General features: G+C 42.4%; 1 protein-coding gene across 3 annotated transcripts in view; it reads left to right on the top strand.

Annotated features, from left to right (window-relative positions):
- COP1 (COP1 E3 ubiquitin ligase) overlaps nt 1-13344 on the top strand; it is a 128297-nt gene that overhangs the window by 36781 nt on the left and 78172 nt on the right. For all 3 annotated transcript variants that reach the window (XM_085232297.1, XM_085232296.1, XM_085232295.1), the window contains exon 11: nt 1828-1963. In XM_085232297.1, the coding sequence (XP_085088423.1) occupies nt 1828-1963 (136 nt within the window). The remainder of the gene's footprint in view (nt 1-1827; nt 1964-13344) is intronic.

The following is a 13344-nucleotide window of genomic DNA, read 5'->3' as shown; positions in this document are numbered from 1 at the left end:
TCAAAGTCATTCCTGCTTTTTGACACATTTTAAATAGGATTTAATATGGATATAAAGGTTTTTGCAAGAGATGTCTGAAAATCTTCTAGTAAGGAGCGGAGCAGTAATACAGCTGGAATTATGAAATGGCCTCACACTTTGACGAGAAAAATGTCTTGAGAAATAACATTCCGTTTTGCAGGCATAGATGCAGAATAAATTACAGGAGGACTGCGCGCTTGATCTCTAAATGAGGGAAATGGAAGAGCAGCAGCTATTTGCTCCTATTAAAGTGTCAAAGGAGGAATCAGTCTTTGAAAAATACTTACAGATGTTTACATACTGCTTCTCGAGCTGTTTTTGTAGTGGTCAGGTGCTGAGGATTTAATTTAAAGCAGTGCTTTGTTCATTTTGATCTATCTGACATGGGTAATGTACCCATGGCTGTACCCTATAACATGCTTATTACTGAACTTCACTATTTCTTTATGCAATCAAACATTAAACAGCTTGCAGGGGACGCTTCAAAATGCCTTATGGTTACAAAGCAAGATCATTTCTGATGGCAAGAAATTACCAAAGTGCAGAAATTTTAGAAATAACTGTTGCAACTTTTCTCCTTTTTTCACCCCGGTGTTTCCAAAGTCTTCCAGTAAGTTGAGATTTATCACTTTCTTATGCATTTGATAAGAGAAGCTTAACTGTAGCATGAATTAGTGACCTCAGCTGCACAGGCAAGTGATGTGTACCTTTCTGCTGCTGCAGTGGCTGCTGTGGTTTAATAAAAGGCAGAATATTCAGTAATGTGACTTGCATGCTGGACTACCTATAATCCAAGGTGTTGTGTGTTAGAGCTGTCGCTACTCCCTGAGCTCATTCTTTTCCATGCTATTGGAGCAGAAAGACAAAGCAAGTAAGACAGGGGGGAATTGCTGCAAATTCTGGGGGTTGTTACAACAGCCTGAGGGCTCTGTCTGATGTTTGACTGCAGTTGCTTGATCATATTAGGAAAGCTGGCTTGTCCATGAGACATGGCTGTAACTTAGGAATTCTTCCTTATATAGGAAATTCTAAATTTTGAAATGGTTGAAATAAAATTCCATTTGTACTGAAGAAAGTTAAGACTTGTGAGGTTTCGGGGAATAATTTTTAGCCCTCTATACTGCAATTTAGTTTTAACGTTTGTAGTGAACTGTTCCATTTTCCACAGAATATTCATCATTATTATTCACGCTGGCTCAATTTCATCTTGTCTGCTGAAGGTCATAATTTCACAAAACTTACAGCACATGGAGTCTTCTGGTTTCATGCTTGTCTCCTTTCTCTAGCCGTGAAACAGCTCTCCCTTAGCTCTGTTGCTTTTGGAGTAACAAGAGAAATACTTCTTGCTACAAGTATTTGGAGTGTAATTGACACCAAATGTAGGCATACTGTACCTGAAGTACAGTTCTGGGGAAAAGGAATATATTTTCACTTCCATAGAATGTTAGACATTCTTTACCATGCATTTTAATGTACTTAAGGCTTTTCTGTTAATAATCCTTATGGCCCGTAGGCTTTGTACGTGACTAAAATAAGTGAGCTCATCTATCAGTAAAGCATATTTATGATCTCTAGGCAGATGCTCAATGCAGTAGGTTCATTGGAAGGGCTGAATTTATGCTCTGAAAACGTTGCTGCCTTGAGGGAATGCCAAAAAGACGGAAGAGGGAACCTATTTTTGACCAGGAATCCTCCCCAAATAACAAGCAGAGGTGTTATCACATGAAGGCATGCATCATGTTTGCCGTTGTTTATTTCCTTTCTTATTCATTTTTCACCCTTTGCAACTCTCCCACCTCTCCCTAGATGACAGCAGAACCACAAGCCAGCTGGATGAGTTTCAGGAGTGTCTATCCAAGTTCACTCGCTACAATTCTGTCCGACCCCTGGCAACGCTGTCCTACGCTAGTGACCTCTACAATGGCTCCAGCATAGTCTCCAGGTGAGAAGTATGGTAACTCTAGCAGTGCATTTCATGGCAGAGTTAATCACTTGTACAGATCATAACTTGCTTAATACATGTGTAACGCTTTGGCTTCACCAAAATAATTCTGTGATGAATGTGTGGTTGTCATCGATCAGTGAAGGCGCTTGAGTATCCAGTAGTACCTTTTCCTCCAGTTGATACAGATCAAAACCAAGTGCAGAATCTTTGAGAAGCCTTTGTGGTAAGACATGAAGGCTGCTGTAGGCTCAGTCCCATTCGTGGTACAGTTGCATTAAAAATAATGGAGATCTAGCATTTTAAGCCATTTTTCCTGATGTTGGTAACTTTAGGAATCTGTGGTGTTATTAAATCTTGTTTGTGGAGCCAGTCGTAATGGCAAATATTAAATAGCTGAGTTGTTTGTGACTGCGATTGCTTGACCTCTGCTAAGTGTTGGAAGCTCTTCTTGCTGTGCTTAAACTAGTGAGGGGGTGGTTATGGTAATGTCAACACAATAATTCCTTTCGTGCCAACAACAACTCTGCATCCTTTGCCATGTGGGATGGTCATGTCTTCTGCACCACTAAGGTCTGAGCCTGCAATGGACCTGTTTGGACATACAAACTGGTGAAATGTCTTTCAACAGAATCAGTTTCTTCTAGTTTCATGTCATGAACCAGCTCCCTTAGGGATCAAGCCTGAGAAAGCACACAGGACAGGGAGAAGCTGGGACCTGCCAGCAGGCCGTACTTTAAACTGACTTCAGCAGCTGTGGAAGCATTCCCTGGGGGATTTAATTAGTCTGTGGTATCTTGGTTAGAGCTGTTGTTGGTGTTGGAAAAGATGATGCAACATGTTAATTGGGATTTTTTTTTTTTCTGTATGGCATACGTGCAAGACCCACAAGCTTCCTAACGGGCATGTTTCACAAATTTAAATGCAGTTGTGGAAGTGGGATCATCCCTAATTTATAGTTAGGGAGCGTGAGTTGCAATCTGGCCATACCTGGGGTCTTGAAAGAAATTCTACAATGGCATGATGAATTGAACTTGGACTCTGAGCCTTGGTCTAACGCTGTGTGACAGAGCCATGCACACAGTGACAGAACAGCTTGAATATTCCTTGAAAGGCTGCAAGAAATGTGTTCTGTGAAGGAATCAAGGCATGTATAGTGTAAAATACATATTTTTTTAAAGCAGCACTGATCCCTTAACTACTGCAATATGTAGCAGGAATGTATAATGTCTGACTTAGTCACAGAGGTCAGAACACAATAATCACTGATCTGACGTGTATTTAACCTGCACTGATTGGGTTCATGCTAGCTGCAATGAAATGCAGATGGGAATCTCACTGCAACACAGACAAACTTCCTCAGCTACCAACTTGAGTGTGGATTGGATTTTTCTCCTTTGCCCTTTCTTCTCCTTGACGTTCTGCAAGAACAGCATTTTTGTGGTATTTGGTTAGAAAATACTGGAAGGGCAGTAAATCTCACTCCGGTTTTGAAGGTATTATAATTCTTGGGTGAAATATACTTTTGAATAGTACTTCACTGTTGTTAAAAATGAAGATAGTGGGGGTCCTCCATCTGAGCTAGTGCTGGAATCTGTAGTTATCTAATTTCCAACACATCTAACCCCCCAAAAGCGTGGCTTCCACCTTCATGTTTCTCTCTTGCTTGTGCCTTTTTTAATCAAAGCATTTAAGAAACGTTTAGGGGTTTCAGTGTGTGGGCTGAGTTAAGACAGTTCACGTTTGAGTGTGTCCTTAAGTGCCTTGGTAAAGCAGTGCCGCCAAATGTGCTGCCACTGCAACTCCAGTTAGCTTCTGGCTATCCAAACACATCCTTCAAAGTTTGAACTGGTTAATCAGGAGTTTGTATGTAATATTTGCTGGCCAACGCGTTCAGTCATTCACTGTTGTTCTTTAGGCAAATTAGTAGGCTCAAGTTTAGAGACTCTTAAACTATTAACTGAGCTAATGTGAACCAAGAACTAATCTGTCTTGGGAAGAGCATAGGATAATAAAAGCTTGTAGGTAGTCAGTATTGAGCCAAATTACTTAGCAGAGTGCTATAAGAAGGTTTCTTACTGAGTGAAATGCTGTGCAAAGTTTTATTGTTTATCTGGTCCTCTGTCGTACTGATTCCTGAACTTATTTCTGGATGTGCTGTTGGAAACATCAATGAAATAAAGGACAAAAGGAGAAGTCTTACTGCTTAGCTGCTGCTGTTGACACAAATACATTTAAATAAAAAGCAAATATGACTTATTAGTAAGTAATCCTCATCAATTCATTCCCCTTCCCCCCCCCAGACAAGCAAACAAAAAACCCAACAACCAAAAAGTGGAGAAACAACCAGAAAGCAACCTGATGGTACTTTTAAGGGATATGTCAAATATATTTAGAAGTGGAACATGGGATTGACCTGAAGTTCAGTTCTCTTGTGTGCAGTTTAGCTAACAGTTTTTGTTTTGTTTTTTTTTTAATAAAATGATGGTACGAACCAACAGAATGCAAAGGTGTCTGGTTTGCACTGCTTTAACCCCATAGCAGTTCATATGCTGGACTTGGAGATCTCTGCTCTCTTTAACAGAGAGGTGTTAAGATATAATGGCTCTGCGTGCAAAGGGCGTTAATGGAAACATGTTCCTTATCAGCAACGTTTGTTTGTTTAGAAGGGAAATAAAACCGGATTTATGGGAATGGAATGAAAAGTGTAATTAAAGGCTGTATATAAGCCGACTGAACACCCCCAAAGCTGAGCAGCAGTCTCCTGAGCCTCTTGCCACAAGCATATTTATGAATGCCTGGACTTCTCGAGGGCTAGTAAAAGCTCATAAACAACCCCGGGCACGTTGTGTTACCTAGAAGTGTTTTAGTGAAGCATGAAGCTGCTGCTGCCTTCCAGAGCAGGGCTTGTCGTGTGCTCTGATGCAGCTTTCCCCAGCTCTGAGTGTACCCTGGGAACTCTTCCTCCTGGCTCTGCAGTCCTGCTGTCCCTGGGCAGCATCCACACGGTGGCAGCCGCCGGTTGCGGTGCTGGGAGCTGGGCAGGGGCTGTGCTCCCTCTGCTGCATCGTCCATCACGCATTAACACTGATTTAATAAGATGCACGCAGCCAGATGGTGAGCCCAGCCTGGGTCATCTTCCTCACTTTGCTTAGAAACGGTGCTCGTGCATGAAAACTACAACACGTTGTCCTTTTTTCCTCTCTATTTGCTTCGAGAAAAAGCTGAACAAAGGATATTGGGTGAAAATATATGTAAGGATTTGCACTGACCGGTTGTTCAGCCTCACTTCAGCGTTAGGGGCACTTTCAACACGCCTGCTTTGCAATTGGAGCATACGTGTAGCTCAGTATGCTAAATGTATTTTCATACACTCAGTTCTCCGAGGACAAACTATTTACATGGCTTTCACGAGTGTATTAAGTTTTGCTAGAATTGGGCCAAGGAATAAATTTTCCGTTCATTATGCCACCAGACAGAGCAGTCGTCAGAGCTTAACTTTTCTTCTCTCCACTTACTGAGGCAGTAAATAGTAGAAGGCTTTCTTTTAAAGATGAGACTGTAAACTGCAGCGTTAGCATTACAATGATTTATGTAGAAAATTGCTTGAGCGCTGTCAGAGGCCTTCAGAGTATAATGTGGCAGTCTTTCATGTTTGAAGAAACTGAACAGAAAACTACAAGAAAGACTGCGGCGGGATGCCTGCCCGAGGTCGGGTTATCAGCACACAGCTTCTCCCTGCTGGGAGTCCTCAGGTTGGGTGCAGGCATGGGCGTTTCTGTCCTAGAAGCCCTCAGGATTTTGGGGCAAATGCTGTGTGGGTTTTTCTAATCGGCTCACACTGCAATTCTTCTGGGTTAGTTTTACCACTTCTCTGAAAGGTCTTGAAATGACGTCCGAGGAGGTTTGGGTAGACAGAGCTCTGTTTGCCCAGTGACTCAGTGATTTACTTCATTAAAAAATAATAATAAAATAGATGTGTTTTGGCTGCTGATACCTTGCTAATCAAATTAGGGATTTACCTTTTGGAGTCCGCTGTTCAGTTTTTGGATTTATTTCTTTTATTACTTGCTTTTTATTCTCTTGCCTCTAAGCCATGCACAGGATGTGAGAGGCATTCCTTGCACTCACACATACAATTAAGGCACTGTTTCAACGTTGTGCTTTTGTTTGAGTTGACCCTTTCAGTAACATGACCTGAAATTCTTTCCTCAAAGGTGAGATTAAAAGAAAAAAAAAAAGTCCATTAGGAGCATGCTTTCCATCGATTCACTGGACCATTTTATTTTTCTGCTCCCCTTTTTCCTTTGGCCTACGATTGCTTTTCATATCTATTGAGTTCTGTACTTAATAAGATGCCTTTTAGTTCTATCTAACACAAGTCTTTTTTTTTTTTTTTTATTGCCCTACACCCCCTACTTTTTAATGCACTGGGCTGGCAGGGGTTAGATGAGCCATTTTATTAAGCTGGCGACCGGTGATGTTCATGTGTTGTTGGTAAAGATGAATGAAGGAAACGTGTGAGTGGGTTTATCTTCACAGGATTGTTTCAGAGTGCAATGGATGCTGCTGCTTGAGAAGGTGAGAAATGAGGAGGGCTGAGTTTTTCTTATGGCCTGTCCTTAAAGTGATCATTTTTAAAATAGACCCTTATTTAAAGGTGGCAGTTCTAAACTGTGGATGGATCTGTCTTCCTTGGATTATTCTCCATAACTGGATAGAGGAGAAATGGTTGGGTAAAGTGATTTTAACTGCAGAATAGCTGAGGATGCTTGAAGTGGAAAGCCCTGAACCTCTTTGAAGTCTGTGCTTCTCCTCTGGCTCTGTTACCTTGATTCACATGAGGTTTTGGCCTACACACCAGAGGTTGTCTGGGGCTGAAATGGAATTTTGTTTACTTAGAGCTGGGCAAAATACTGAAGCTTTCCATTACTTTTTCTCTTGAGCACAGAACTAATGCATTTCTTAGTACATAATTGTGGTCTGGATCCCTGGAGCAGAAGCTCACTATGATGTGTAACCAGCAGAAGGGTTATACAGATGTCAGCGTGCAACTTGGACTTTGAGGCCATCTCAGCATGCTGTAACCCTCCCAGTCCTGAGGACAGAGCAGCAGTACCAAAAGGAGCTGTGAAAACCTCTCCAGCCCTGACCAGAAATGCAAACCTTCTGGTGGCTCTGTTGCCATTGCAGCAATATGTTCTTGCATCTACATGTGAGTTTGCTTTTAGGGATAACATTTACATAATTTGGAATTGGGAAGTTAATGAATGAAAGTTTCATAGCCACCAGTGGGACCTTATTTTTTCTCTTGTAATTTCATGCTATCTTGTAGTAAGAAGATCTTTTTCCCATTAAGCTTTTACTACTTCAAAGCTGTCTACAACTGCAGATAATTAGATAGTTTTGTAATTTAAATCAAATTTTATGAATTTTTATAAATAGTCTGTAAAAAGTATTGAAGAGTCCTTGATCAATTTGGGAATCAGCTTTTAAGCCAAATGTTTTAAACTGAACTATTGTTCTTCATGTTTGTTTTTTTTTTTAATAATTTGGAGAGATTTCATGCAGCTGATGAGAGCAATTCCTGGAAAATTTAGTGTAGTGTTCCCTGGCTGCAGCACAGGGCAGCAAGCATCAGAGCAGGCTTCCTCCTTCTTGGAAGCCCCAGCTAAGGAGCTGACCCTGCTTTGGGTAGGTGTAGGTGAAGACCTCCAGGTCCTCAAGATATTCCTCCACCAGAACTACTTTCTCCTTCCAACCAGAACTACTTCTCCTTCCAACCAGAACTACTTTCTCCTTCCAACCAGAACTACTTTCTCCTTCCAACCAGAACTACTTTCTCCTTCCAACCAGAACTACTTTCTCCTTCCAACCAGAACTACTTTCTCCTTCCAACCAGAACTACTTTCTCCTTCCAACCAGAACTACTTTCTGTTCTATCACTAGGTAAAGCAGCTTGGAGCTAAATGCCATTTAATGAAGTTTTCGAATCCCCCTGTTTCCAGGTCTGTGTTCTGTACACTTAGGCTGAATGCACACAGTCAGCTTGTTTTTAAACTTCAGGTTCAGCTTCCAGCTTCCTGCTGAGCATCTTTCTCTGGCCTTATGGTTCAAGAAGAAGCAGTGTCCTCATGTGGCTTTTCCACTGTGCGAACTGAAATTCACTTCCTACGTATTTAGGTGTCAATTTAAACACGAGTATTTACCCTAACGAGGCTGGACTTCTCAAAGCATAATTTTGTAGAACTTCAGGAATTGAGAATGAATGCAGTAGTGTCAAGAATGTCTTCTGAGACAAATATCTGGGAGAGGCAGCCAGGAGTGTGTGGAAGTCATGTTGCATCCTTGTGTTCACCCTTCCTCTATCGATCAGGACGAAAGGCTTTCCTGTGGTGCTTCTGTTTCTCCTCCTGTTCACATAAATGCCATCATTAGCCTGTAGTGCAGTGCTTTGACCTCAGACGTGGGACTTACAAACCACAAAAGCTGTGGTTTCACAGCACCTTATCTGCAGAACTCAAATGAGGACAGCATTGGCAAAAGGCGGCTCCGTGAGCTTGCCTCCCCCGTTCCCAATTTTATAGCTTTCTTTAATTTTTGAGTTTTGATGCAGTGAGTTTCATAGCTGACTGCTTGAGGAAACAAAGCCTGTCATTAACAGAGCATGAATTTCAGTAGTTTATTAGTGGTCTCTTTAATTTTCTAGCTGGATTTGTTGGAAATGCCTCGCTTTGGTAGCAGGTCATTATCTGAAAAGAATTAGTGTGCCTTTGGATTTTTTGTTTTTCTTCCTTGCTTGCTTAGGGGGGAGTGAGGTTGTTAAATGATGGGCTGGCGTGCAGAGCAGTGTGGGCTTGAATAGTTCTGAGGGAGAAAAGAGAGAAGAAAAAAAGAAAAGCCCCCAGCAGCTCAGCTTGGAGAAGAGGTTGGAGCTAATGGTTATTAATGTTGGCTGCACTAATAACTACAAAGCAAGACAGAGATGCTTTGGATCCGTATGCTGCCTAGATGTTTTGTGGAATAAATTGTGAAGTGACACTGATGTTTGTGTGGTTACAGGGCTCTATATGAGCGTGTGTATAAGGTGATGTAAATGACGGTGGGAGTGAGGTCAGGTCTTCTCTATGAAACTGAAACAAGGAAGATCCCTCAGAACCTTTCCCTAAAGAAATAGCATGCAAAATACTGACCAAAAAAAAAAAAGATTCAGAATGCTATCAAAGCAATTCCCTGAAACAGACTTGGCAGGTGGACTGAAAATGTTTCAAATGGCGTTTTAACCTCGTTCCATCATCGCCAGGCAGCAGGGCCATCAGAATTAATTGTCCCAGCCTGTTCTTTGGCTCCTCGACACGGCTCATCTGCGGCGTGCGGACACGGTATTTATGAAGGCTGGTGCCCTGCCTCGTGCTGCCTGTTGGATTCAGCCGAGGTGTCTGAAGAGGTTACTGTCTCCAGCTGTCCCTCCTGATGCTCTGCTGCAGGGAGTCTGGCAGAAGAGCTAATGGAGTCTGATGAATTTGGAGGCTCTGGTTAATAGTTTGGCAGACTGCGTGCCTGGCACGGGCTGAGTGCCGATTTGATCTGAGCTCCTCATCGGGGAGATGGGGAATCTGGCAACGTGGTCAGCTGGAGGCAGTAATGCCTTTGGCGTGATGGAGAAAATGGGGAATTGGAGCCTGTGGATGGGCTGCGTTGATTACAGTCCTGGTACTGACGGATGCTTCCTGTGCTGAGCTCTTTTCGGATGCATTTGTTGATCTGTTGCAGCTGTGATGCTCTGTTTTGAAGAAACAAAATTTTGTTGGCACGGTAATAAATTGTGGTTTGAAAGGAAGCTTGCAAGCTTTTGATGGCCCTATATTTAGGGGGAATTTCAATCGCTATCAGAAGTTTATTCCTAATTCATGGCATCATCCTGGTAGAATGTACAGACAGCCTTCCAACTGGCCCGAGTTAGCCATGGGGTGGGGTAAGGCTTCCTCCTTCAAACCTGCTCCATCATACACAGCTCGGGAGGAGGCTGCGAGCTTCCTTCTGAAAACATTTCCCAAGCTTGAAAAGAGAATGGTGAGTATGTGTGGACACCTAAAACCTCTTCTGCCGTGATGTTTTGGAATGCTGAGGCTGTGCGGTGCTACCACCAGAGCTGTCAAGAAACTCTTGTGTACCAGCAAACCTGGCAAAAATTGAGGATCCTGAAATGTTGCAGCAGGCAGTCTGATACCTGGCTTCAGTTCTAAACAGCATCATTAGAAACATTCTGTATTTAAGCTGCATTAGAAACATTCTGCAGTACATCAGCTGCATGTATTTAAGTGTTGGTGATTTTTAGTTGACGTTTGCCCTGGCCTAGCTTATTTAAAAATGGTGGCTTTGGAAAAACTGAATTTAATCCTCATTAACTTGCATGGTAGTTGTTTGCAGTTGCTTTGGCTCATTGTACTTCTGTGTATCTGGCATATAAACCCTGGGACTGTCGTCATCTCTTCAGCATGCAGAAGAGCATCGCTAGCAGTAAAGTGGCTTTTTATCAGTACGCTTTATGTTCAGTTGCTTGCAAAATTCAGTAGTTCCCTATAGGTTTTTCTCATCATTAGTGCTAATTAAGCTAGGTTCCCCTGAATACATGTGTGAATAGAACTTATTTAGTAGAATAGTATGTCCCTAGCTACGTGGTCTTACTGACAAAGTTAGAAGAGATATTTGGGTTGTATTTAGAGGATATTATGTTCAAGGTTGCTTTCCCTCAAAACAGAGGGGATCTTGATTTTGAAAGTTAAGCTGCTGTAGGAGGCACTGTCTCGTAGAGTAACATATTCTCCTGTTGGGTTTTAAAAAGGAATACTTCTATTTTATCTAGCGATGAGAAGGCATGAAAGTAGCTTTGTTGGTTTTGATTTTGGAACTGAGATGGAACTAAACCTGCCAAACCTCCTCAATTTCAATTTAGAATGAATTGAGAGTATTACTAAGTGGCATCTATTAGAACTGATGGCATTTCATTACACATAAAAGGATTTTTGTAAGCATGAAATGGGCCCAAAACTAGGTCTAAGGACATTACTTAGTCAACTTGGTACCTTTATATACCTTTCTTTGAAACAGAGCAGAATAAAACTGCAGACTAATGCGGCTGTCAGAAGGATACTGGGTGTGACTGCAGCATGGTTGGTGCTATAATGTCTTCACAAGAACCCAGAGCTGGGGACTCACCTTCTCTGTGCAGCGCAAACTTCAGTAAACAGTGATGTCCTTCCCTGTTTGTTCCCTAGCTGATGGAAACTGCTATGGGGAAAAGTAGATAATCAACAGGTGAAGGGCTGGCACTCCACTGCCTTGCTTCTGTGCTGCAAATAGACTCCTAAGCAGAGCTCTACTTGAAAACAATTGAAATGTGGAGGAGCAGTTGTAGGTGAGATTACCTGGGATGTGTTCAAACAGTGTCCAGCGTATCCCAAAAAGCTCCAAGAAATGGGATCAAACCCAAAACCCTGTGCTTTTGATGGGAAAATGTGCTGTTAGCAGCAGCTCAGTAGTCTGGGCTTTTGGTCAACATCATCCCTTCTCGTACTCCTACAGTGGTGAGGAGTGATGACATTGTAACAGGACTGCTGAGCCCTGATGGTACTGATCTTAAGGTGACGGGGGCTTCTGGATCTGCTGCTTTGCCCCTCGCTGGAGGTGCGTGTGAAGAAATTGTCTCTCAACTCTAGCAAGTCCAGCAGAGATGGACCTGAAGCCTTGCTGTGTCCTCCATCTATGGCCTTGGTTCAGATCCAGATCTACCTTGTAGACTGTTGTGGCAAGTTGACTGCAACTGCTAGAGTCAATTTGCTAGAGCAAAAAAAAAACCCCAAAACTGTGAGCCCTCTAGCATGCAGCTCGTGTCTTTCATGATCTCCACTGAGTGAGACTTTTCCAGGCTGAGTTCCTGCCGTTCTGAAGCTTCCAAGCATTTCTGAACTTGGTTCTTACACTGTTCTGCTCATGGACGGAGACACTTGCTTGGGGCAGAGAGAAGCATCTAAAGGTATTTCTTTATGAGAAGTGATATATTTAATTTTGGATGGGAATGCTTGCTTTGCAAAGCAGATTGCCTTTGCTAGAGGAGGCATAGGTTAAAATAGAGATCTGTGTGCAACAGTTACAACAGATGTTCAGCTTTCTTTTTTTCCTGAAACTCAGGATACACAGTATCAAAGGGATCCCAAAGTCCAATATTTCTGCCAGTTTTCCTGGCAGGTTTGCTGTGAACAGAATAGTAATAACTCCAGGCACCGAGTGAGCTTCAGTACTGATTTGAGTGATGGAGATCTTGTGCGTGGGAAGTAAATGATAACTACAGTTATGATCAGGGAGTAAGGAAGGCTTTCTCCAGTTACTGGCTCATTCATTTTTATGCATCAATTTTCATGTAATTTCATCCTTTGGGCTGTTGGGACCAGAGGCTGTCATGCGCTGATGGACTGTTGTTTAATTAGCTGGGCTGTATGCTCTCCTTCCATTCTTTCTGTCCACTTTAAGTTTCCTTTCTGCTGGGTCGGACATGTGGCTGAGATTACTGAAATTATCCTTCTGCTTTCAACTTTGACTTGAACGTTCCACAGAACTTATCCATACTGCCTTTCTAAATGAGATTAAATGAAGCAGGAGGAGTGCCAAAAGCCCCAAACTGTGATTCCAATTCATATCTAGATTATATTAAAACCTAAATAAAATTATCTTGACCTTTGGCACAGGGCTTGTGGGTACGTTTAACAGGACATGAGGTTTAAGTTGTGCCAGAGGATGTTCAGGTTGAATATTGGGAAAAATTTCTTCTCTCAAAGAGTGGTGAGGCATTGGCACAGGCTGCCCAGGAGGAATGTGTTGCCATCACCATCCCTGGAGGTGTTACAGAACCACGAAGAGGGAGCGCTGAGGGACGTGGTCAGTTGGCATGGTGGGGATGAGTTGGGGTCGGACTTGGTGGTCTTGGAATCCAATAAAGGTTGGAAACGACCTCTTTCTGTGAAAGTGGCAGATGCTGCTGAATGATGACCTCATTTTGTTCTTGATGCTCATACACCTGTTTAACATCTTTGTGTCCTGATTGTCTGCTTGGGCCTGCTTTGGGGTGGATGTTTCATTATTGTCTTCTGTTTGGATCACTCTATAGCCTGGTAAAAAACAGATCAAGCAGGCTACAGAATCCACTGTCCCAAATGGCATTAGGTGAGGAAGGTGCGTGAAAGTCACCATTTGAAGCAAATGAATGTATGGATAGTAAAACTAAGCTCTGCTATTGGTTAAAAGGCTCTGTTCTACTACTATATTTAGAGCTTTGTGCCTGCAGGTTGTCTTCTGGGATGTCTCATCCACCAAAATTAGTTTTT

Source organism: Meleagris gallopavo, chromosome 10 (assembly GCF_905368555.1).
Source record: "Meleagris gallopavo chromosome 10, MGAL_WU_HG_1.1, whole genome shotgun sequence".
Taxonomy (NCBI): Eukaryota; Metazoa; Chordata; class Aves; order Galliformes; family Phasianidae; genus Meleagris; species Meleagris gallopavo.
This window is presented reverse-complemented; position numbering and strand designations above follow the sequence as displayed.